This window comes from Microcaecilia unicolor, chromosome 5, assembly GCF_901765095.1.
Source record: "Microcaecilia unicolor chromosome 5, aMicUni1.1, whole genome shotgun sequence".
Classification (NCBI taxonomy): Eukaryota; Metazoa; Chordata; class Amphibia; order Gymnophiona; family Siphonopidae; genus Microcaecilia; species Microcaecilia unicolor.
The window spans coordinates 201903531-201929213 of NC_044035.1; the positions used below are offsets into that span (position 1 = coordinate 201903531).

The window sequence follows — 25683 nt, forward strand, 5'->3', positions numbered from 1 at the left end:
GGGAGAAGGGGAGGGGATATTCTAAGTGGGAGGAGGGAGGAGGGGAGGGTTGGGGAGGGCTAGGGATGGAGAGGGGAGTGGGGTGAGGGTGAGGGGTTTGAAGAGGGAAGAATCGGACGGAGGGAGGGTTGGGGGGATGGGAGAAAATGTAAATGATATGTTGATGCTTGGCTAGATGTTGATCATTGTGATTTTCACTGTTAGTTGCATATGTATTGGTTCTGTTGCCATTTGTTGCGCAATGATAATAAAAAAGATTTAAACATACTGATGTATGACTTCTTTCTGTTTCAGAACTTTTCCAGTCAAACACCACGGACCCTGAGGCAGTATTTTGAAATTTGGGCCGAAGTTGGGCCGTGGATGGTGTTTTATTGACTGCTGAATATAAAAGAAAAAGATAAGTAACCGATTAGTGAACATTCACACGTTTTTTTGTGAAGTATTTGTGCAGATTAGCCATACTATTGTTAAAAATAAGAGGTTTTTGCCTATGATGATTGAGAGGACCTCCTTTATGTTGATGTTATCAACGATAGAGTGTTTCTCTAGATTTTGAGGCTTTTCCTCTATTTAAATAAATATATACATCAGAGATTTATGAATATCTATTATAGCTAGATATACATAAAGTAGCACATATGAGTTTATCTTGTTGGGCAGACTGGATGGACCATACAGGTCTTTCTCTGCTGTCATCTGCTATGTTATATGCCTGAACAGAATGAGAAGACCAAATGTCAATGTATGGTCTTAGGAAATGGGTCACTACCTTATTCAAGCCATGCCCTAACCACCTATGCACATAAGAAGTTCTCAGTTGGGAGGAATCAAGCCCTGGTTTAATCACCAGCCAGACCACTTTCCATCAGACTTGGGAGAGCACAAAGGACAACGATAAACCTACTTTCTCAATGGAAGGCAGAGTTCTTGAGAATCACAGACAAAGAATTCTCTAAAGATAAGACACACAGCTGTGTAGCTCCTCTACCATTCTGGACGTTCAGACCTTGACTGCCTAACAAAAGAGACAAAGTTCCTTCACAACTCGCTTCACTGCAAAAGACTAATAATAAAACCAGAGACAAAACAGCATTTTGTAGCATTCATGCAAGACATGTTGGACAATGTCTATGCAGAACTAGATCCACTCTTAAATTAATATGAGGATTTTTGGTAACTACCTACCTTTAATATGTATCACTCATAGAAACCAGGCCAGACCAGAATTGCATTTGATTCCAGCACTTGGTTCCAAAGAATCTCATTTAACAACGTACTTGTCTCTGGGCCTGATATGATCAACAACCCATTAGAGATTTTGATCCACTTCAGAAAAGAACCAATGTTATACACCAAGACTACAGAAACTATTTAAGATTCTTGTGGTACCACAAAGACAACATCAACAAAGAGACTGGCTCCTAACCGGTTAAATAGCACTTAACTGGCTAAGCGCTAATAGTCAGTGTGAGATAGCCAGTTATCTCCACTGAATATTAGCATTTAACACATAGTGGGCTAACTGGCTATATCCCATGATATAACCAGCTAGCTGCAAATATTTAACACTTTGCCGGCTAAGTTTAGCAGCCAAATTGGACCACCTAAATAGCAGACCTGTCTTTGGCTGCTATAAATTTAACTGGCCAGCGCTGAATATTAATTCAGCCAGTTAAGTTATAGCGGCCAAAGACAGGACTGATATTTAGGTGGTTCAATTTGGCTGCTAAACTTAGCAGGCGAAGTGTTGGATCCAAAGGCTGACGTTGGTTGACTAAAGGCTTCAAGTGAGTATAGTGCTGTGCAATTTCTGATGTTGGAATTTCATTCCCCCCCCCCCCCCCTCCAGATATTCAACCGGGCTCAGTGCCGATTGTGGCACTCATACAGCCTGCCTCCTGTGGGCTGAATATCATCTGGCATATCTTTAGTGGGCGTCTAAATGGCAGATGACGTTTAATGTGAGCAAGTGCAAAGTGATGCATATGGGAAAGAGGAACCCGAATTATAGCTATGTTATGCAGGTTCCAAGTCACAGACCAAGAAAGGGATTTAGGTGTCGTCGTTGATGATACGCTGAAACCTTCTGCTGCGGCTAAGAAAGCAAATAGAATGTTAGGTATTATTAGGAAAGGAATGGAAAACAAAAATGAGGATGTTATAATGCCTTTGTGTCGCTCCATGGTGCGACCGCACTTCAAATATTGTGTTCAATACTGGTCGCCGCATCTCAAAAAAGATATAGTGGAATTAGAAAAGGTGCAGAAAAGGGCGACGAAAATGATAAAGGGGATGGGACGACCTCCCTATGGGAAAGGCTAAAGCGGCTAGGGCTCTTCAGCTTGGAGAAAAGGCGGCTGAGGGGAGATATGATAGAGTCTTATTCTCCAGGTTCACATAATCAGAATATACCTTACCATCATATGATCCAATGGACACTAATTACACGTTATTATCTTCTTCATTTATTATTGATAAATTGTTAATTCTACCTACTTAATAACTATTGCTGTTCAATTATTATTCCTATCCTGCTCTTAATTTGCAAAACTGTACTTATTTGCATTGCAACTTTACTATTGTAAACCACTTTGAGCCTGAAATAGGTGGGAAAATGTGGGATACAAAGTTGATAATAAATAAATGAATAAATAAATAAATAGGTCTATAAAATAATGAGTGGAGTTGAACGGGTAGATGTGAAGCGTCTGTTCACGCTTTCCAAAAATACTAGGACTAGGGGGCATGCGATGAAGCTACAATGTAGTAAATTTAAAACGAATTGGAGAAAAGCTTTCTTCACTCAATGTGTAATTAAACTCTGGAATTCGTTGCCAGAGAATTGGTAAAGGCGGTTAACTTAGCGGAGTTTAAAAAAGGTTTGGACGGCTTCCTAAAGGAAAAGTCCATAGACAGTTATTAAATGGACTTGGGGAAAATCCACTATTTCTGGGATAAGCAATATAAAATGTTTTGTACATTTTTGGGATCTTGCTGGGTATTTGTGACCTGGATTGGCCACTGTTGGAAACAGGATGCTGGGCTCGATGGACCTTTGGTCTTTCCCAGTATGGCAATACTTATGTACTTATGTCCATCACCAGCAGTGGCTACCTACAGGCTCAGGGTATAGCAAAGAGTATAGCACAAATGCTAGATGTTTTGGTGAAAAAGACTTTTATGTGGATGATGGGTTGAAGTCCTTACTTACCTCAGAAGAGGCCATTGACTTGTTAAAGAGAACATAAGCAATGTTAGCAGAGGCTAATCTGAGACGTCACAAAATTGCCTCTAACAGTGCTGAAGTTACAGTATGAGAGCATTCCCTTCAGAAGATCATGCCAAAGACTTGAAGAATTTGGACCTAAGAACAGATACACCTCCACTTCAGAAAAGCCTTGGATTAAGTTGGAACCTAAGAAAGATGTCTTTACCTTCAAGTCTCGACCCAAGAGAAACTATATACTCATTGAGGTACCCTGTCCCAAGTCAACGGTCTGTACAATCCACTAGAGTTGTGGCTCTGGTCACCATCAAGGAAGATCCTCATTAAGAGAACTTTCCCTAAGTACTACCACAAGAAATGAGACAACAATGGGAAAATGGAATGATTCCTTGAAAACCCTTGAGCACACATACATTCCTATGCCACTCAGTACTACCTACTACAAGGAGATGTGTCTCTTCTCAAGACGAATCTATGAAAGCATTAGGTGCAGTGGCTTACTTGAAAACAACAGATGCAGAAGGAATGTCACATATGGGCTTCATATTCAGCAAGGCCAAGTTAGCACCACAACCTAGCTACAACATACCATGCTTAGAATTGTGCAAAGCAATTCTGGCAGTGGAGACAGCAGAGCTGACAACAAGTGTAATGGATATTCAAGTAAACACAGTCAAGCTCTACACCCACAGTAAAGTAATACTCTGCTACATCTATAACCAAACCCAGAGATTCTATGTCTATGTCAGCAACAGAGTTGAGTGTACATGAAAATCAATACAACTAGAGCCACTGCATTATGTGCCTACTGACAAAAACCCAGCAGATTATACTAAAAGAACTAGGACAAGATTTTCTTTTAAACATTTGACCAAATGAGGTAAATGCAGTCACCTACTTAGATAGCTGCCTAGAGCAAGAGCTACAAGTAGCTGTTTTTGGCAGCCCTGAGTCTCCCTCAGTTGTGGCTGGCAGTAAGGTCTCAGACCAAAATGGACGTGTGGCAATTTTGATTTTGCCGCACATCCATTTTTGGCAAAAAAAGAGGCCTTTTTTACAGGCACGCTAAAAAATGGATTGGCGCACACCCAAAAACCACACCTACACTACTGCAAGCCAATTTTCAGTGCACCTTTGTAAAAGGAACCCTTATTGAATAAGCACAGGTGGTAGATACCTACACAGGGAGGGGTTGAGGAGAGAGTACACTTTCTACTCCCAGGTATGTTACAGTTGCCAAATTCAGAAAGAGCATAAACCAACAATAGTATAAAAATCAGCTCTCTGAATTACAGTACAGCTACTACACAATGGGAGCACATTTAAGATATTGAATAAACTAATTTTTCAAAAAAGATTTTTTTTGTTGTTGAAGAAAATGTTATTGAAATGAGAAGAGACTATCAGTGCAACACACGGTGCTACCAACGTGCTCACAGGCACCTGCACTTGTACATAAATGACAAACTTTCTGAGAAGTTCTGAGAGAAGAGGACATTTCTCTGGTAGAGGTGAACGCTACTTTGCTTTGTGCTTTGGGAACTTAAAGATTGGGGTTTAAAGGAGGAACTGTAGGATACTGATAGGCAAAATAAAAATATAAAAGGCAAATTTTAACAACTAATCGCCATAGTCTTTTCCACTTAGTTTTAAAAGCTTTGTACCACAGCATTAACAGATAGAATCTAACAAGCACTGCAGGATCTAGTTTAGTCCAGATCCTCTAGAGTAGCATTTTCTGAAATGCTACCTGTTCCACTTGCAGGGCCAAAGAGACAGGCAGAGCTCTGGAGTCTCAATGCGTGGATGAGACGATGGTGCAGGGAGGAGGGTTTTAGATTTGTTAGGAACTGGGCAGCATTCTGGGGAAGGGGGAGCCTATTCCGAAAGGATGGGCTCCACCTTATCCAGGGTGGAACCAGGCTGCTGGCATCGGCATTTAAAAAGGAGATAGAGCAGCTTTTAAACTAGAAATGGGGGGAAGGCCAACAGTTGCTCAAAAGCGCATGGTTCGGGATAAGGTATCTTGCAAGGATACCTCACAAACAGGAAAGATAGGGTTTCTGGATAGGGTGGGATACCGGTGTCGGAAATGGTATTTCAAGCGAATGAGTCGGAGAAACTTACTGACTTCACGGTAAACCTGGAGGACGTAATGGGGCAGTTCAGCAAACTGAAGAGTAGCAAGTCTACTGGACCGGACTGGTGGTTGGGAGGCGGGAAATACTGCTGGGCAGACTTGTACGGTCTGTGCCCTGAAAAAGGCAGGTACAAATCAAGGTAAGGTATACACATATTAGTTTATCTTATTGGGCAGACTGGATGGACCATGTAGGTCTTTTTCTGCCGTCATCTACTATGTTACTATGTTACTATGTATTCATCCTAGAGTACTGATAGAACTGAAAAATGAGCTTGCGGAGCTACTGTTAGTGATATGCAATTTATCCTTAAAATTGAGCGTGGTACCGGAAGATTGGAGGGTGGCCAATGTAACGCCAATTTTTTAAAAAGGTTCCAGGGGAAACCAGGGAAATTATAGACCGGTGTGTCTGATGTCGGTGCCGTGGAAAATGGTAGAGGCTATTATCAAAAACAAAATTACAGAGCACATCCAAGGACATGGTTTACTGATACCAAGTCAGCACGGCTTTTGTGTGGAGAAATCTTGCCTGACCAATTTACTTCAATTCTTTGAAGGAGTAAACAAACATGGGGACAAAGGGGAGCCGGTTGATATTGTGTATCTGGATTTTCAAAAGGCATTTGACAAGGTACCTCATGAAAGGCTACATAGGAAATTGGAGGGTCATGGGATAGGAGGAAATGTCCTATTGTGGATTAAAAACTGGTTGAAGGATAGGAAACAGAGAGTGGGGTTAAATGGGCAGTATTCACAATGGAGAAGGGTAGTTAGTGGGGTTCCTCAGGGGTCTGTGCTAGGACCGCTGCTTTTTAATATATGTATAAATGATTTAGAGATGGGAGTAACTAGCGATGTAATTAAATTTGCTGATGACACACAGTTATTCAAAGTCGTTAACTTGCAACAGGATTGTGAAAAATTACAGAAGGACCTTACGAGACTGGGCGGCTAAATGGCAGATGATGTTTAATGTGAGCAAGTGCAAGGTGATGCATGTGGGAAAAAAGAACCTGAATTATAGCTACGTCATGCAAGGTTCCACGTTAGGAGTTATGGACCAAGAAAGGGATCTGGGTGTCGTCGTCAATAATACACTGAAACCTTCTGCTCAGTGTGTTGCTGCGGCTAGGAAAGCGAATAGAATGTTGGGTATTATTAGGAAAGGTATGGAAAACAGGTGTGAGGATGTTATAATGCCGTTGTATCGCTCCATGGTGCGACCGCACCTTGAGTATTGTGTTCAATTCTGGTCACCGCATCGCAAGAAAGATATAGTAGAATTGGTTAAAGGTGCAGCGAAGGGCAACTAAAATGATAGCGGAGATGGGACGACTTCCCTATGAAGAAAGACTATGGAGGCTAGGGCTTTTCAGCTTGGAGAAGAGACGGCTGAGGGGAGACATGATAGAAGTATATAAAATAATGAGTGGAGTGGAACAGGTGGATGTGAAGCGTCTGTTCACGCTTTCCAAAAATAGTAGGACTAGGGGGCATGCGATGAAACTACAGTGTAGTACTTTTAAATCAAATAGGAGAAACTTTTTCTTCACCCAAACCATAATTAAACTCTGGAATTCGTTGCCGGAGAATGTGGTGAAGGCGGTTAGCTTAGCAGAGTTTAAAAAGGGGTTAGACGGTTTCCTAAAGAACAAATCCATAAACCACTACTAAATGGACTTGGGAAAAATCCACAATTCCAGGAATAACATGTATAGAATGTTTGTACGTTTGGGAAGCTCGCCAGGTGCCCTTGGCCTGGATTGGCCACTGTCATGGACAGGATGCTGGGCTGGGCTTGATGGACCCTTGGTCTTTTCCCAGTGTGGCATTACTTATGTACTTATGTACTCTCATAATTTTATGCTACAAAAATTTATATGACATTCTCAGACACACTACGGCAAGTGTAAATAATATATAATGCCATACTTTTTATTGTTATTTGAATATTTTTACTGCTGTAATTGCCTATTGGTCATGTTTGATCTATTCTTATTGTAAACCGCCTCGAGTGAATTCCTTCAAAAAAGTGGTGAATAAATAAATAATGAATAAGGAGTTTCAAAAGAAATTGCCCCAATGTTCTATAGCCACATAAATTCTTTATTTACTCTCCACTAACTTCTAAAAAAAAAACTAGCAACTTATCTGCTGCACCAGGTGGGTAAAAAGACGCTGTCCAACGAGCATATATCATATCTCAGGAAGGCACAAGTAGAACCCATCATGTGGTCAGATCATGAGGCTATATGGATGGAATTGCAAGTTGGGATGCAGGTTAAGGGGCCTAGATTACGGTGACTTAAGTTGCTACTGGAGGGAGAGGAGAATCTGAAATGGGTGACACAGGAGATCCGAGACTATGTGGAAATGAATGACACCAGTGAGGTCAGGAACTCCATTTTGTGGCAAGGATTAAAGGTGTATGTGTGAGATACTCTAATCTCAATTGGATCCTATTATAAAAAGCAAAGGGAAGCACAGGAGCAAGAGCTCTGGTGCAGGCTGGCCTCCTTGGAGAATGCAACAGTGCGCCATGGCATCTGATTTTACAGCTCTGCAAGAAGTCAGATGAAAATTCCAGGAAATAGAGGCAACACATCTAGACACTGTCAGCAAAAATACTATGTGCATTACAATAGACCGTAACTTAACGCTAGAGAGTCAAGTAGCATCCACAACTAAGAAAATGTTCCACTCAATGTGGAAACTCAAATGCCTAAAGCAACTCTTCCTATGGGAAACATTTCGCAACCTGGTACAATCAATGGTACTAAGCCACGCAGACTATTGTAATGGAATTTATGTGGGATGCAAGAAACAGACCTTAAAGAAACTCCAGACCGCTCAAAACATGGCAGCCAGGCTCATATTTGGAAAAACATGATTTGAAAGCACAAAACCCCTCCGCGAAAAACTGCATTGGCTCCCAATCAAAGAACGCATCGCCTTCAAAATCTGCACCTTGGTTCACAAAATTATCTACGGTGTAGCCCCAGGTCATATGACAGACTAGGAACACATCAAAATCAACACGAACATACCTAAATCTGCATTATCCCAGCTGCAAAGGCCTCAAATATTAATCAACTTAAGCATCCAGCATTTCCTACATAAGCACACAATTGTGGAATGCACTACCAAAAACCTTGAAAACATCGCACGACCACCTAAACTTCCGGAAATCACTAAAAACTAACCTGTTTAAAAAGGCATACCCTACCTAAATGTCTGATCCCTGCAACACAACAAAACTAAAGCACGTAATGGACATACCTCAACCCTTCCGCAATACGACTCCCATTCGTGGCTGTGCCACACGAACTCTATCCTACCTAGCACCATTTTGTATTTGTTCTCACTGGAGTCTGTAAACGCCTCTCCAGTACCATGTAAGCCACATTGAGCCTACAAATGTGGGATACAAATGTAACAAACAAACAAATAAATAAATAAATAAAGGCAAGATCAAAATTAGTGGCAGAAAGACCTGTACGGTTCATCCAGTCTGCCCAACAAGATAAACTCAGTATAAGGTATAATGTAATTCTACATAAGTATACTTGATCTTGATTTGTCCTTGTCATTTTCAGGGCACAGACCATAGAAGTCTGCCCAGCAATGGCCTTGTTCTCCAGTTACTGAAGGTGAATCTGTCCTGCCACAATGAAGGCATATACCATACACGTCTTCCCAGCACTGGTTTGCTTCCCAATTACTGTTGTTGTCATTTAGTTACCACTAAGTTTGTTTGGTTCCATGCCTTCTATACAGGATTCCATTGTGTTTATCCCACTCATTTTTTAATTCCATTACCATTTTCATCTCCACCACCTTCAGTGGGAAGAGCATTCCAGATATCTACCGCCCTCTCTGTAAAAAAGTATTTCCTGATATTATTCCTAGGCGCCCCCCCCCCCCCCCCCCCCCGAAACCTCAATTCATGTCTCTGGAAAAGGTTTGTTTGTAGATTAAAACCTTTTTATATTTGAATGTCTGTATCATAACACCTCTGTCCCTCCTTTCCCTCCAGGTCCTCAAGTCTTTCCTCATTGCCTTGTGATGCCATTTTCATCACTATCAATCGGAACTGCTTCAAGTCTTTTACGTCCTTGGCAAGATACAACCACTCCAAGTGGGGCCTCACCAACGACTTGTGCAGAGGCATCAACATCTCCTTCTTCTGCTGATTATACCCCTCTCTATGCTGCCTAGCTTCTTTCTGGCCATGGCCACCGCCTTGTCGCATTGCTTCATCACCTTGAGATCCTCAAACACCATCCCTCTCCTGAGCTGTACTTATTAATCTCCTCCTATCTGGTACATCTTCTTTGGATTTCTGCACTTCTTGGTGTTAAATTTTAGCTAAACAAAGTAAAGAAACTTTTAATATGCTCGCACTTAAAAAATATTAAAATATTGATTGGTGCTCACTGGAAGGATAAACCTCCTCTTCAGGCAATACACTCATTTCCAGCAATCCTTCCAGTGTGAAACACTTAACTCTGAGCACCAATCATTAATATTTTAATATTTATTTAAGTGTGAGCATTTTAAAGGTTTCTTTATTTTGTTTGGTTGTGAGTGATTCAAAACCAAAACTTCTTTGATACCCCGCACAGTTTTAATGAGCTAAATTTTAAATGCCAGACATTAGACCATTCTTCTAATTTTTGGAGATCTCTTCTCATGGTTTCTACTCCCTCCAGCATGTGCACTCTATTGGCTATCTTCGGGTCATCCGCAAAAAGGCAAACTTTTCCTTATAACCCTTCAGCAGTGTCTCGTACAAATATGTTAACCAAAATTGGCCCTACTACTGACCCCTGAGGCACTCCACTACTCACCTTCCTTTCCTCCAAGTGGATTCCATTTACCACCACCTTTGGCCGCCTGTTGGTCATCTAGTTTCCAATCCAGTTCACCACTTTGGATCTTAAGTTCAGCCCTCTCAGCTTATTCAGGAGTCTTCTGTGAGGAACTGTATCAACGGCTTTGCTGAAATCCAAATAGATTTCATCCAGCGCATGTCCTTCATCCAGTTCTTTGGTCACCCAATCAAAGAAATCAATCAGATTCATTTAGCAGAATTTTCCTTTGGAAAAGCCATGTTGCCTCGGATCCTGCAACTCAATGGATTCTAGAAAGTTAACTATCTTTTCCTTCATCAGCGACTCCATTATTTTTCCTACCACCAACGTGAGGCTTATGGCCTGTAGTTTCCTACTTCTTTCCAGTACCTGCTTTAGTGAAGAGGGACCACATCAGCTTGTCTCTAATCTCGTAGAACCTCTCCTATCTCTAAAGATCTGTTAAATAAATCTTTAGGAGATTCCCCAGGATAATTCTGAGCTCCATCAGTATCCTGGGATATATCCCATCTGGCCCCATAGCTTTGTCCACTTTCATATTTTCAAGCTGTTTATAAACACTTTCTTCCGTGAATGGCGCAATATCCACTCAATTCCAAGATAAACCTTCAGCAGTGTATGATAAGGACCAGGATATCAAAAATGTTTTCCAGCACTGGATCCAGGAATATTTGCAGGAGGTAGCACTACTATCCCTGACCAGTGTTGAAGCAGTGTTGCTTGTGAGGAAGTGACACAGATCATTAAAAAGCTCAAAAAAGGGAAAGCACCAGGCCTAGACAGGTTTACGGTGTGTTTTTATTTAAAATATGCAGCAGAAGTGGCACCTCCTTTGGTTAAAGTCTTCAATGTTGTTTTGCCCAGAGAAGAGATAGATTTAGAAATAAAAACAGCAGGGATTGTGGCACTGCCAAAACCGAGAAGGGAATCCATGCTGTGTGGGTCTTATCGGCCCATTTTATTACTCAACTTATATTAAACTCTTGACAAAGATCTTCATACTCAGCTGATGGTATATGTGCTGCAGTTATTCATGAGAACTAAGCCAGCTTTATGGCACAGAGATATGCAGAGGATAATATCTGGCGAGTGTTAAACTTAAATTAGTGAGCTAAAAAAATGGGGATTCCCTCAGTGCTGATCGCAGTGGGACACAGAGAAGGCCTTTGAACATGAACACTGGACTTTTCTGTTTATTGCTCTGGCAAGGGCCGAGGTGTTGGTGCTAGGTAGAGACTAACAGGCTTATTTTCGAAAGAGAAGGGCACCCATCTTTCGACACAAATCGCAAGATGGGTGACCTTCTCCCAGGGTCACCCAAATCAGCATAATCGAAAGCTGATTTTGGGCGTCCTCAACTGCTTTCCGTCACGGGGACGACCAAAGTTCCCGGGGGCGTGTCGAAGGCATAGCGAAGGCGGGACTGGGGTGTGCCTAACACATGGGTGTCCTCGACTGATAATGAAAAAAAGAAGGGCGTCCCTGACGAACACTTGGACGACTTTACCTGGTCCTATTTTCTTACGACGAAGCCACAAAAATGTGTCCTAAATGACCAGATGACCACCGGAGGGAATCGGGGATGACCTCCCCTTGACTTCCCCAGTGGTCGCCAACCCCTCCCACCCTCAAAAAAAATTTTTTAAAAATATTTTCCCAGATTCTATGCCAGCCTCAAATATCATACCCAGCTCCATGACAGCAGTATGCAGGTCCCTGGAGCAGTTTTAGTGCACTTCAGGCAGGCAGACCCAGACCCATCCCCCCCTACCTGTTACACTTGTGGTGGTAAATGTGAGCCCTTCAAAACCCACCAGAAACCCACTGTACCCACATGTAGGTGCCCCCCTTTACCTATGGTAGTGGTGTACAGTTGTGGGGAGTGGGTTTTGGGGGGCTCAGCACACAAGGTAAGGGAGCTATGCACCTGGGAGCAATTTCTGAAGTCCACTGCAGTGCTTCCAAGGGTGCCCGCTTGGTGTCTTGGCATGTCAGAGGGACCAGTGCACTACAAATGCTGGCTCCTCCCACAACCAAACGACTTGGATTTGGTCGTTTCTGAGATGGGCGTCCTCGGTTTCCATTATCGCCGAAAATTGGGGACGACTATCTCTAAGGATGACCATCTCTAAGGTGGACCTAAATTTCGCGATTTGGGCGTCCCAGACTGTATTATCGAAATGAAAGATGGACACCCATCTTGTTTCGATAATACTGGTTTCCCCGCCCCTTCGCCGGGACGTCCTCAGGAAAACTTGGGTGCCCCTTTCGATTATGCCCCTGCACATATACTGACCCTAGGGCAAAGATTAGAATAAATGGCAGCTACTCCCAGGATTTCATTCTAGAGAAACGGACCTGTCAGGGCTATCCTCTCTTCCTGCTCCTTTTGCGCTCTCTCTTGAGTCATTGGCAGGTTCTGTCAGGGATAATCAGGATATTTGGGGGATAGAGGTAGGGTCTATAGTGTTTATGATTATGTTATATATGGATGATGATATGTTTACACTAGCCCAGCTCAACCACTTCAAGAAATTCAAGCCTATAGTGTAGTCTCGGGGTGCAAAGTCAATTATGATAAGTCTGAAGTACTGTCAATCTGCTTGGTCCTGGAATTAGTTACAACACTTTAGGGATAGTTTATCCTTTAAATGGGCAACACAGACTAAAATATTTGGGCATGTACATTACAGCAGATTCACAGAGTCTTTATAGGCCCAATTATGGGAAACTGTTTTCTGTTATAGAGAGAGACCTGAACCACTGGGGCGCACATTCTTTCACGTAGCTAGGTAGAATAGCCAGTGTGAAGATGAATGTCCTGCCCTAGATGCTGTCTCTTTTCCTCTCCTTATCTATTTGTATACTGTATGGGGTTGTTCACTGTATTCAGTGACAGGTTTTTGGGTATATCTGGAAAAGGAGGCCCCGTAAGGTAGCCTGAGAGAGGTACTTTGTCATAGCCAAGAACGGGGGGGGGGGGGGGGGGGGGGGAGAGTTATCTGCTCCCACTATTATTGATTATTATAGGGCTCCACATCTTTGGGCAATGTTTGAGTGGAAGAACACTGTCAATCCGAAGATGTGGGTGCATCTGGAAAATACATTTGCGGGGTGTGGGCTAAATAGGTTCTATTGGAAACTGTTATTTCTTTTGTTGATCTTTTGGTTTATATCTTATGAAGCTACATCTCTTGATGCAAGGGTTTATCTTGTATGATTTTATAAATTTCATAAATATAAAAGAAAAAAATCAGTGCATGCCTCTTTATTGGTGCAAAAATGGACACTGACACTTTGAACGATAAATATATATACGAATTTTCAGCCAGCCCAAACAATGTTCCCTTGAAATTTCAGCGATCTCTACAAGCAAAGTTCAAGTTTCTGAAATTAACATTTTAGAAGCCGACCGATTTTCAGTTTCGATTACAGTACCAAAACTGGCCCAAAATCCTTTTTCTGCCTAGTTTCGGCTGAAAGGTTATGTTAACTTTTGGCCATGTTTTTGGCAGAAAAAGACCACATGTTTTTGGTGAAAGCTGAAATTTGTGCTTGTCCTGTTTGTCTCCCTCCTTCCCTTTCTCATCCTCCTCTCGGAACAGAAGTTGTCCTTCCTCCTGAACTCTTTCCCCCATGAGTGCCCCCCAACACTCTTAGGCCCTCCAGGCTTTTTTTAATAATCCCTGATGGTCTAGGGATGTAGTTGGGGTAGACACGATCCCAGTTACTCCTGCCATTCTGGCTGGCATGACTGGGGCATTGTTCCTGTCCTCACTACACCACTAGAACATCTGGGAATATAAGGTAGTCCTGGAGGGGGGGGGGGGGGTTAAGGGGGGCTACTCTTTTAATTTTTATTTTTTTGTATTGAGATTGCAAGTAATACAGTTATGATCTTGGACAATAGTTTTTTTTACGGTAAATAGACTACTCTAAACAAATGCTTTTGATACAAAATTTTAGCAGGAATTTAATTACATTAAATTTGGGATAATAAGCTCCTTAGGAATTAGACTCTCTGTGGAGTTTAGTGGTGTGGTAGCCGTGTTAGTCCACTTTTAAAGGTAATCAATAGAAATAAAACAAAATAAAACATGGAAAAGAAAATAAGATGATACCTTTTTTTATTGGACATAACTTAATACATTTCTTGATTAGCTTTTGAAGGTTGCCCTTCTTCTTCAGATCGGAAATAAGCAAATGTTGGTAGATGACAGTTTATATAAGTGAAACATCAAAGCATTTCAGTGACAGTCTAACAGGATGGGGGTGGATAGCTGCGAGACCGGGAGATATGCATGGGAACATCAAAGCATTTCAGTGACAGACTAACAGGATGGGGGTGGATAGGTGAGATATGCATGGAGATAGGAGGGTAACGTGGAGGGGCATAATCAAATGTCGCTGGCCAAATAGATCGCCGGCGATCTATGTTGGCGGCAGCGCTACAGCTGGCCGGAACCGTATTATCGAAAAAGATGGCCAGCCATCTTTTTTTTCGATAATACGGTTTAGCGCGGCCAAATGCCGTGGAGTTCGCCGGGTTTGAGATGGCCAGGTTTGTTTTTCAGCGATAATGGAAAGTCATGTCGGCCATCTCAAACCCCGGCCAAATTCAAAGCATTTGGCCGTGGGAGGAGCCAGCGTTTTTAGTGCACTGGCCTCCCTGACATGCCAGGACAACAACCAGCCACCCTAGGGGTCACTGCGGTGGACTTCAGAAAAGCTCCCACCACATGCATAGCTCCCTTACTTTGGGAGCTGAGCCCCCAAACCCACTACCCACAAATGTACTGCACCCACTAAAATTGCTCCAGGGACCTGCATACAGCCTCTAGGACTTATTGCTGCTGTATAACTTTGGCACACCAGTTCACACCTGAAGACTAATCTCTCTGAAAAAGTCCTTTCTTCAAATAACCACGTTTACTCACAGTTAACTGCAGATCAGAGGTTGTGCCCCACTGGCAAAGAGTCCCCTGGTACTAAGATTAGCAGTAGGTCAGAACTGGCACAATGGTGTACAATGCCCTCTTTCAGCACCATTCAAGGTAAGAACTACGTTCTCTAACGTGGGTAACACAGGAAAGGGAACTAAAACTGGCTTACAAAATGGCCACTACCACATGGACTACAACAGGAAACAAAACAGGGCACACTCTGACCCAGTTAGCAGGGGGGAAAAGCACCATGGGAGTAGAGCCCAGTACCCTACATCCACCACAATGCATTGCTAATGTGACTCTGCAGGGCACCTAACAGAAAAGGTGTCACACTCACCCCAGAGCCACATCACAACCAGGGAAAGGCTGTCGGAGGATACAACACATTCTGCTGTCATGGAGGTGGGTACGGCATTTGAGGCTGGCATACAGGCTGGAAAAAAGGTTTTTAGTTTTATTTTTTTAGTTTGGATGGGGATTGGTGACCACTGGGGGAGTATGGGGAGGTCATCCCCCATTCCCTCCAGTGGTCATCTGGTCAGTTGGAGCACCTTTTTGAGGCTTGGTCGTGAAAATAAAAGGACCAAGTAAAGCCGGCGAAATACTGCTTAACGCCGCTTTTTTTCTTCCATTATCGGCGAAAGCCGGCCATCTGGTAGCCACGCCCATGCCCGCCCATGTCCTGCCTTCGCTAATCTACCAACACGCCCCTTGAATTTTCGCCGGCGAAGCGACGGGAAAGCGGCGATGCTGTCAAAAATGCCGCTTTCGATTATACCGATTTCGCCGCTTTTAAGAAATCGCCGGCCATCTCCCGATTTATGTCGGAAGATGGCCGGCGATCACTTTCGATTATAAGCTGATGACATAGTAGATGACGGCAGAAAAAGACCTGAACGGTCCATCCAGTCTGCCCAACAAGATAAACTCATATGTGTATACCTTACCTTGATTTGTACCTGTCTTTTTCAGGGCACAGACCGTAGAAGTCTGCCTAGCACTATATCCTCCTCCCAACCACCAGCCCCGCCTCCCACCACCGGCTCTGGCACAGACCATATAAGTCTGCCCAGCAGTATTCCCCGCCTCCCACCACTGGCTCTGGCACAGACCGTACAAGTCTGCCCACCACCATCCTCTCCCCCCAACCACCAACCCCTCCCCCCCCCCACCGGCTCCGCCACCGAGGGTGACAAACAGAGCCGTATAACTTTATGGTTTATAATGGGCTAGAATGGGTAAAACTGAAAAAGGCAGTTTGGTCAGTCTCTACAGCATCTACATGTCTAAATTCCAGTTTTAAGTCATGGAGATGCTATTAAAATGACCTCCTTAGGATCTTTTGCTTGACTGCAACTTAGGTGTCTGTATTTAGGAGCTCAACGTTTTTTAAAAATGAAACTCATTACTTCTGAATAGGGGGCTTATAAACAAACTGAGGAGTTTAGGGGTGTGTCCCAAGGCAGTGGACTAACTTTTAAACTGGTTGAGGGATAGAAATTAGAGCATGGTGGTAAATGGAGTTCACCCTGAACAAGGAAATTGATGAGTAGAATCAGTCCCCAGGGCTAGTTCAGTTTAATGTCTTTGTGAACAATATTGCGAAGGAGATAGGGGGAACATTTTTTCTTTTTGTGAATGACAATAAAGTGTGTGTGATGTCTAGGGGAATGTATGTACCTCTCCCTATATTCTATTCTATCTAAAAGCAATATGAACTGCACATGAGAAATTATTGTAGCATAGCAGCTTAAGTAATAAAAGCTAGAGGCAAATTTCTAGCAGTAGCTTCATTACAAAATCCGAGATTATCTGATGCATTCTCCAAATGATTCCTATTTAACTATTCCACCCCACTCATAATTTTATTAAATTCCAAGATGAAAAGCCATAACCTGTTTAGCCTCTTTTCAAAAGACAGGTGTTCCATCCCCTTTATCATTTTTGTCCCCCTTCTCTAGACCTTTTCAATTTGCACTGTATACTTTTTTTGAGTCAGGGTAACCAAAATGCACACCATATTCAAGGTGCAAACACACCAGGGACCTATCTCAGTTTTGTTCCCCATCCTTTTTTGGATAATCTCTAACATACAGTGCCTGCCCACTGCCTGCAACGGTACCACTAATCACTGCTACTAACTAGTAGTCAGCTAGCCCTCAGTCTCAGAGTCTTCACTGTGTCTGCTCTGCACTCTACAGAAGTACAGCAAGCTAAGCAATCACCCCACCACTGAACCAAGCGACAGCTGATCTGATATTTGCAGGTACCATTCCCTAGCTTGAATGACCTCTGTAGGATTGAAAAGGATGTATGTGTGTGTGTGTGTGGGGGGGGGGGGGGGGGGGGGGAGGAAGCAGTGGGCACAATGGTTTGTTGTCTTGTTCTCTTGGCTAGGGTTTCCCTTTCCCATTCCCAGTTCCACTCTTTCTTGCTGGTTTCCCACACAGAAGCCTATCATTGAGGTGATTAAAAAAAATTAATCTGCATTTAAAAATGCTATGCATTTAACTATTAAAACTTTTATAGCGGCAATCATTTGAAAATGTAAAACACAAAACTTTTTCCCTCCTCCACCCTCTCACAAATAAATTTAACAAGCTTCTTAAAATAGTATTTACTTTAAATTTATAATTTTATTTATTAAGGTTTTGTTCCATTGTATCCACGAAGACCTAGATAGATTACAAGTTGATAGGTACATAATCACAATACAGTATTGCTTGTAAGTACATAAGTACATAAGAACATAAATAATGCCACACTGGGAAAAGACCAAAGGTCCATCGAGCCCAGCATCCTGTCCACAACAGCGGCCAATCCAGGCCAAGGGCACCTGGCGAGCTTCCCAAACGTACAAACATTCTATAAATGTTATTCCTGGAATTGTGGATTTTCCCAAGTCCATTTAGTAATGGTTTATGGACTTGTCCTTTAGGAAACCGTCTAACCCCTTTTTAAACTCTGCTAAGCTAACCGCAGTCACCACGTTCTCTGGCAACGAATTCCAGAGTTTAATTATACGTTGGGTGAAGAAAAATTTTCTCCGATTTGTTTTAAATTTACTACACTGTAGTTTCATCGCATGCCCCCTAGTCCTAGTATTTTTGGAAAGCTTGAAAGACGCTTCACATCCACCTGTTCCACTCCACTCAATATTTTATATACCTCTACCATGTCTCCCCTCAGCCGTCTCTTCTCCAAGCTGAAAGCACTAGCCTCCTTAGTCTTTCTTCATAGGGAAGTCGTCCCATCCCCGCTATCATTTTAGTCGCCCTTTGCTGCACCTTTTCCAATTCTACTATATCTTTCTTGAGGTGCGGCGACCAGAATTGAACACAATACTCAAGGTGCGGTCGCACCATGGAGCGATACAACAGCATTATAACATCCTCACATCTGTTTTCCATACCTTTCCTAATGATACCCAACATTCTATTCGCTTTCCTAGCCGCAGCAGCACACTGAGCAGAAGGTTTCAGTGTATTATCAACGACGACACCTAGATCCCTTTCTTGGTCCGTAACTCCTAACGTGGAACCTTGCATGACGTAGCTATAATTCGGGTTCTTTTTTCCCACATGCATCACCTTGCAATTGCTCACATTAAATGTCATCTGCCATTTAGCCGCCCAGTCTCCCAGTCTCGTAAGGTCCTTCTGTAATTTTTCACAATCCTGTTGCGAGTTAACGACTTTGAATAACTTTGTGTCATCAGCAAATTTAATTACCTCGCTAGTTACTCCCATCTCTAAATCATTTATAAATATGTTAAAAAGTAGCGGTCCTAGCACAGACCCCTGAGGAACCCCACTAACTACCCTCCTCCATTGTGAATACTGCCCATTTAACCCCACTCTCTGTTTCCTATCCTTCAACCAGTTTTTAATCCACAATAGGACATTTCCTCCCATCCCATGACCCTCCAATTTCCTCTGTAGCCTTTCATGAGGTACCTTGTCAAACGCCTTTTGAAAATCCAGATACACAATATCAACCGGCTCCTCTTTGTCCACATGTTTGTTTACTCCTTCAAAGAATTGAAGTAAATTGGTCAGGCAAGATTTCCCCACACAAAAGCCATGCTGACTTGGTCTCAGTAATCCATGTCCTTGGATGTGCTCTGTAATTTTGTTTTTGATAATAGTCTCTACCATTTTCCCCGGCACCGACGTCAGACTCACCGGTCTATAATTTCCCGGATCTCCACTGGAACCTTTTTAAAAAATCGGCGTTACATTACCCACCCTCCAATCTTCCGGTACCATGCTCGATTTTAAGGATAAATTACATATCACTAACAGTAGCTCCGCAAGCTCATTTTTCAGTTCTATCAGTACTCTAGGATGAATGCCATCCGGTCCATACTAGATTTTGTGGTTCAACATGTTAAGAATACTTTTTATTTTGTAATAAAAAGTAGTTTTAAGAGCTGTACTTGAGGTTTTTTTTTTTTGGGGGGGGGGGGGGGTTGGATAAGACTTTCTACCTTTACTTCTCTACTTTTGAAGCCAGTATTTTTACTTTTTACTTAAGTACTTTCAAAAAGTAACAACTCCATCTCTGTTGTCCTGTTGAAGCCAAGGCATGAAACAGTATGACCACTGTATTCTAGTTGTCTTGGAGCTGTCCCCTGACAAAGCAAGGACAGGTGGGTCAAGGAATTTAAAGGATCCCAGCAGACAACCACAATATAAGATAAGTGGGTTTTGACCAACAGCTTTAGCATTCAATTAATTATTAAGTTTTTTGAGCTCTGGACATTTGTGTTTATGAAGCTGTGAAGGTATCTAAGATTACTAATATCCATACCTCTATTCCCACCTACAAAGGACTAATTTTGTTTAGGTCTGTTTCCATCTCCTCCTACGACCAAATGGCTTGCATTTGGTCGTTTCTGAGATGGACACCCTTAATTTCGATTATTGCCGAAAATCAGAAATGACCAAGTCTAGGGACAACCAAATCTAGGGATGACCAAATTTAAGGATTGGATGTCCCTGACGGTATTTTCGAAACGCAAGATGGACGTCCATCTTGTTTCAAAAATACTGGTTTTCCCGCCCCTGGATCAGGACGTTTTGCGAGGACGTTCTTATCAACGCATGGACGTCCCTTTCGAAAATGCCCCTCCACATGGCACAGCTAAAAACTATTTCATTCTGTGGCACCCTATGTCAGAATCATGCTCATTCAAACATCCTGATACATGTTGGGACAAAGGCTTCCATACAACTCTGGCTCACTTCAACTTTCATGCAAAAGGCTGTTGATTTGCATGAAGTCAGGAAGGAAACTGCCAGACATTGCCAAAGTTTCAAGTGGATAAGGAGAATAACAACTGCACATTGTTTGTGAAACTTGGACTTTGTGGTCAGAATGATCCTGCCTCATTACGCATGTGACACAGTGTCAGGTTTTCAACATCACAACATTGGGAATCCACAAACCTGTTATTCCAGACTTTGAGGTTCCTTTTCACCCAAGGAATACACATTGTTTACTGGAACAATGATTTCATGGTCGAGGTGCTCCTTCAGCATGCAGCCTGCAGTTCTGCATAAAAAAGACTTATATCTGAAGAAAATGGATTTTTGCTTTCCATCAGATCTGAAGTGCTGTCCCTACTCTGCCTGAGGAACACTTTGCCACCTATTGGACGTCATGGGCCATCTCTGTCCAGGTTGTATAGTTGCTGTGTCATTGCTCTGTGGTTTGGATAACTGGCTGAACTAGAAGCCCATCTTAGGAGCCCTTTTACTAAGCCACACAGGCACCTACGTGCATCCAACGCAAGCCAATTCAGAACTACTGCCCGGCTATCACGTGGCCCAGGCGGTAATTTCATTTTTTTACGTTCATCCACTACATGCTGCCTGATTACCGCACAAATAGCACATGAGCTCTTACCATCTTCTAAATAGGTGGTGGTAAGGGCTCAGGCAGTAAATAGCCACATGTTAATTTTAATATTAGCACACATCCAAAAAAGGACTTTTTCCTGCTGTGGTAAAAAATGGCCCAGCGCGCGCCATTTCCATTTGCCAAAACTATGCGCAGGCCACTTTTTGCCATTGCTTATTAAAAGGGCCCCTAAATGTAAATCTGTGTACGCAGTTTTCAGTGAAATAAATTTTAAAATGAATTACTAAAAATTCTGCAAGGTCTACATAATGAAATGTACATGTTTACATTTTGCTTAATGACAACAGTTACAAAATTACCTCCATGATGTATAAATAAATATGGCTATTCTGGTCTCCAAATCAATATATAACAGGAAAAGTCACTTACTATTTAGCAGAGTCATTAAGTTGATATTCCCGGGACCGGTTAAAACATTCCTGGATTCCAGAGTCTGCCCAGAGTCTCATCATAGCTGACAGCAACTCTAAAGAGAAGGGCTCAGTATCTTCCATCCGACTCACCACATCACATACCATTTTTGCATCAGCCTGGTGGAAGAAGTTGAAAATGTAGTGCTCCAAATATGTCAATGAGAGCAAAAATAGTATACTGTAATCAAGGAGTATCTGGCTAAACATGGTTCATAAACCAGTCAATCTAGCAAAGACATCAGCAAAAACCATAGCAAAAACAAAAGAGCAGTATGGACATGAACAAATACAACTATTATGTGCATACAGCCTTCTGGTTGATGGACCTATTCTACAGCTTGTTTTTGACTGCTTTATGATCCAATACCTACTGGAAAGAACAAAAAATATGTTGCAGTTTGGAATTTATTTTATTTTTTTGGCATACGTAAATTATTATTGAAATACATACACTCCATAGAGAAAACAGATAAACAGTCAAAAAGAAACAACTGGACCAATATTTAAACCATATTATATACTTGCTCCTTGCCAGTGAACTTGCTTAGCTGGCAAACATAATTTGCTTGTTCATATATTTTTAGATAACACTGTTCTTTTTAAATTGCTAAATGGCCAGTTATTTGTACAGTTAGGGGTTGGGGAGGAGTGCAAACAGTATCAGAAATTATCCATATTCAGCTGCTAAACAGAGTTATCTGTTTTGATTTCAGATGGAATCAGGAAGATGAGGAAGCAGTAACATGTAAATAGTGCTGCTTGCTAACTCCTCCTGCTGGTGGGAAGCGATAACATAGCGAGTAGGTTGGTGGGAAGAGGATAAAAAGGAAGACTTTGTTGTGCAGGGCCTCTAGTTTCATGGAATTTCTTCAGTGCACCTGGGAACCTCTATGTTAGCCTGAGCCACTTGGAAATTCATAGAATCCCTAGAAAGCCCTGATTGAACATCACTGCAACCTGATACAAATACAACACCTGCTAGTACTAGTGAGCTTCTTAGACCCCCATATGTAGCCTACCAGATATAGATGGCAATTTGAGCACTGTATTTGCACTAGATCCTCTAATTAATACAGTACTTGTAGTCTGCCAGACAATCTAGGCTACCATTGCAGCTTGCCAGAAAAATTCCGCCAGTTTGTTGCCTGTGTTTCTACTAGAACTTCTAACATTTCATAATAACCACTTTGCCTTTATATTGGCTGCCAGACCATTTGTTATTGAATTAGTGTAATAGTGTACAATAAACACATAGAGGGGTATTTTCGAAAGAAACGTCTCAATTAGAATTTGGACGTTTTACAAAAACGTCCAAATTCCGAACAGGAAAGAATGTCATTTTTGAAAAAGATGGACATCTATCTTTTGTGTTCAAAAATACTATGGATGTCCTGTGATTTGGATGTTTTATGATTGGGACGTCCTTTTTTTTTGGTCCATTTTTGAACAAAAGACGTCCAAAAATGCAAGATGTCCAAAACAGAGGAGGAGTGGCTTAATGGTTAGTGCAGTGGGTTTTGATCCTGGTAATATGGGTTCAATTCCCACTGCTACTCCTTGTGACTCTGGGCAAGTCAAATGCACAAAGGACATTTTTGGATATGACATCTAAGTCTGAATTTGGACGGTTTTTGTAAAACGTCCAAAATCAGAACAGGAAAGGACATTTTCTACAAAAAAAAGTTGCTTTTCCTTTTGAAAATTGCTGTTTGGAAAAATGTTTTGTGATTTGGATGTTTTATTTTTGGTCCATTTTCAAACAAATACATCCAAATGCAAAACATACAAAATACACAAGAAAATCCAAAATAAAGTGAAACAATTCACATGTTCTAAGTGTGGTAAAAGCTTTGGTTGTAATGTAAATCTCAAAGTGCATCAGAAAGTCCACACCGGAGAGAAACCATTTGCATGTATAGAGTGTGGTAAAAGCTTTGGTCAGAAGGTAAACCTCACAATGCACCAGAGAATACACATAGGAGTGAAACCATTTACATGTCCTGAGTGTGGTAAAAGCGTTGGTTGGAAAGAAAGCCTCACATGGCATCAGAGAATCCACACAGGGATGAAACCATTTACATGCACTGAGGAGGTAAAAGCTTCAGTTGCACTGGGACAGGTAATTAGGCAATGTACACTCTTGCTATGACGTATGGAAAAATAGCACTCTGGTATTTAGATATATAATGAGACCTCCTTTTCATCTATAGATCTGAATTCAAAACCCAAATCTAATGATAAACAATAGACACAAGGCTCAGATGTTATAAAAAAAAATAGAAAGCTTGGCATCAGGTAGTAAAATAGTGGAAATGTGACATCCCAGGAAAGCAATAGGGCATCCTTGGGGGCACTGCAGTGGACTTTATAAAATGCTCCTCAGTACTCATCTGACCATTGCCCCCTTACCTTGTCTGCTGAACCCCCCAAAGCCCACTACCCCCAACTGTATACCACTACCATAGCCCTCACGGGTGAAGGGAGCTCCAATATGTGGGTACAGTGGGCTAATGGTGCGTTTTGGAGGGCTCACAGTTTCCTCCACAAGTGTAACAAGTAGGAGGAGGTAGAAGCCTGGGTCTACCAGTCTGCAGTGCACTGCACCACTACTAGACTACTCCAGGGACCTGCATGCTATTTTAATTGACCTGAGCATAACATCTGAGGCTGGCATAGAGGCTGGTATGTAATATTTTTAATCACATTTTGGGGGGGATGGGAGGGGGATAGTGACCACTGGGGGAGTAAGGGGAGGTGATCCTCGAGTCCCTCCAGTGGTCATCTGGTCATTTGGGGCATCTTTTGTGTGGAGTAGAGGAGTAGCCTAGTGGTTAGTGCAGCATACTTTGATCCTGGGAAAGTGTCCCGCTGTAGCTATTCTCTATAAAAACAGGTCTAGCTCAAAATGTCTAAGTTTTAGCCTTGGACGTCTTTGTTTTGTTCCATTATTGCTGAAAGACGTCCATATCTTAGGAACGCCTAACTCCCACCATGAACACGCCTCCAGCAGCCCCCCCCCCCCCCCCCCCGAGAAAGACATCCAAAAGAGGTTTCAATAATACTGATTTGGATGTTTCTGTGAGATAAACGTCCAAATGCTGACTTAAGTCACTTTTTGGACATCTATCTCTTTTGAAAATGAGCCTAATAGACAATTAAACATGTGCCACCATGGGGGGGTAGAGGGAGTTATTAACATGTGAATGGAATAACACATATTAGTTTACTGTAAAAGCCCTGCATGAACCCCACCTTCTTCCCTTTCCAGTTCCTCACAGATCCCAAAGTCAAGTCCTCATCTCCCCAAAGCACCCTGAACCCACAATCAAGCCTGTTTATTCCCTCCCTCCAAAAGCACATACTGATACCTATGTCAAGTCCCTCACCCTCCTCCCCCCCCCCCCCCCCCCACCCCACTGGGATCTATTGGTGTTTCCTGTTATCTAGTGGCTGGGGCAGGAATGATCCCAAGTCGTTTCTCCTCTGCCAGACTTTGGGTTCAAAATGGAACTGGTAAACCCTAATAGTAGTCTCACATGGCTAGCAGCATGACCCCTAAAGCAAGGAGTGAGCCAGTGACATATTGAATCCAGAGCCCAATAGGACAGGAGTGACTGGGAATTGCTCCTGCCACTGCCACTGGATACCAAGGAAATCCCCATACCTCTCAGGAAGAGGGCTCAATTAAGGGCTGGGGGCTTCAGAAGTATGAAGAGGTTTAACGTTGTCAGAGGGCTTTGGGGCTTGACTTGAGTGTCAGGGGTACTTAGAAGGGGTGAAGGCAGGGGCGTAGCCAGACACCCAATTTTGGGTGGGCCTGGGCCCAAGATGGGTGGGCAGAAGAACCCCACCCAGTCCTACAGGTGATTTGGTCTCTCCTTCTCTCACCTGCGTGCCATATGGTCTCAAACATCCCCCCTCTCCTGCATACCTTTTAAATAGCAGATTTTCACTGGCAGTGAGAAGCAACTAATACACACTGGTTGTCATGTTGGCCCTACAGCCTTCCCACTGCTGCAACTTCCTGTTTCCGCATAGGCGGGAATATGTCAGAGGGAAGGCTATGGGGCCGGTGTGAGCAGTATGTATCAGTCGCTGCTTGCTGCAGGTGAAGATCTGCTATTTACAAGGTATGCAGGAGGGACAGTTGTTG

General features: G+C 42.6%; 1 protein-coding gene across 1 annotated transcript in view; it reads right to left on the minus strand.

The window, feature by feature from the left end:
* Positions 1–25683, minus strand: part of GNAO1 (G protein subunit alpha o1) — a 1102755-nt gene that overhangs the window by 464315 nt on the left and 612757 nt on the right. The window contains exon 4 of the mRNA XM_030203709.1: positions 21487–21647. Within this exon, the coding sequence (XP_030059569.1) occupies positions 21487–21647 (161 nt within the window). The remainder of the gene's footprint in view (positions 1–21486; positions 21648–25683) is intronic.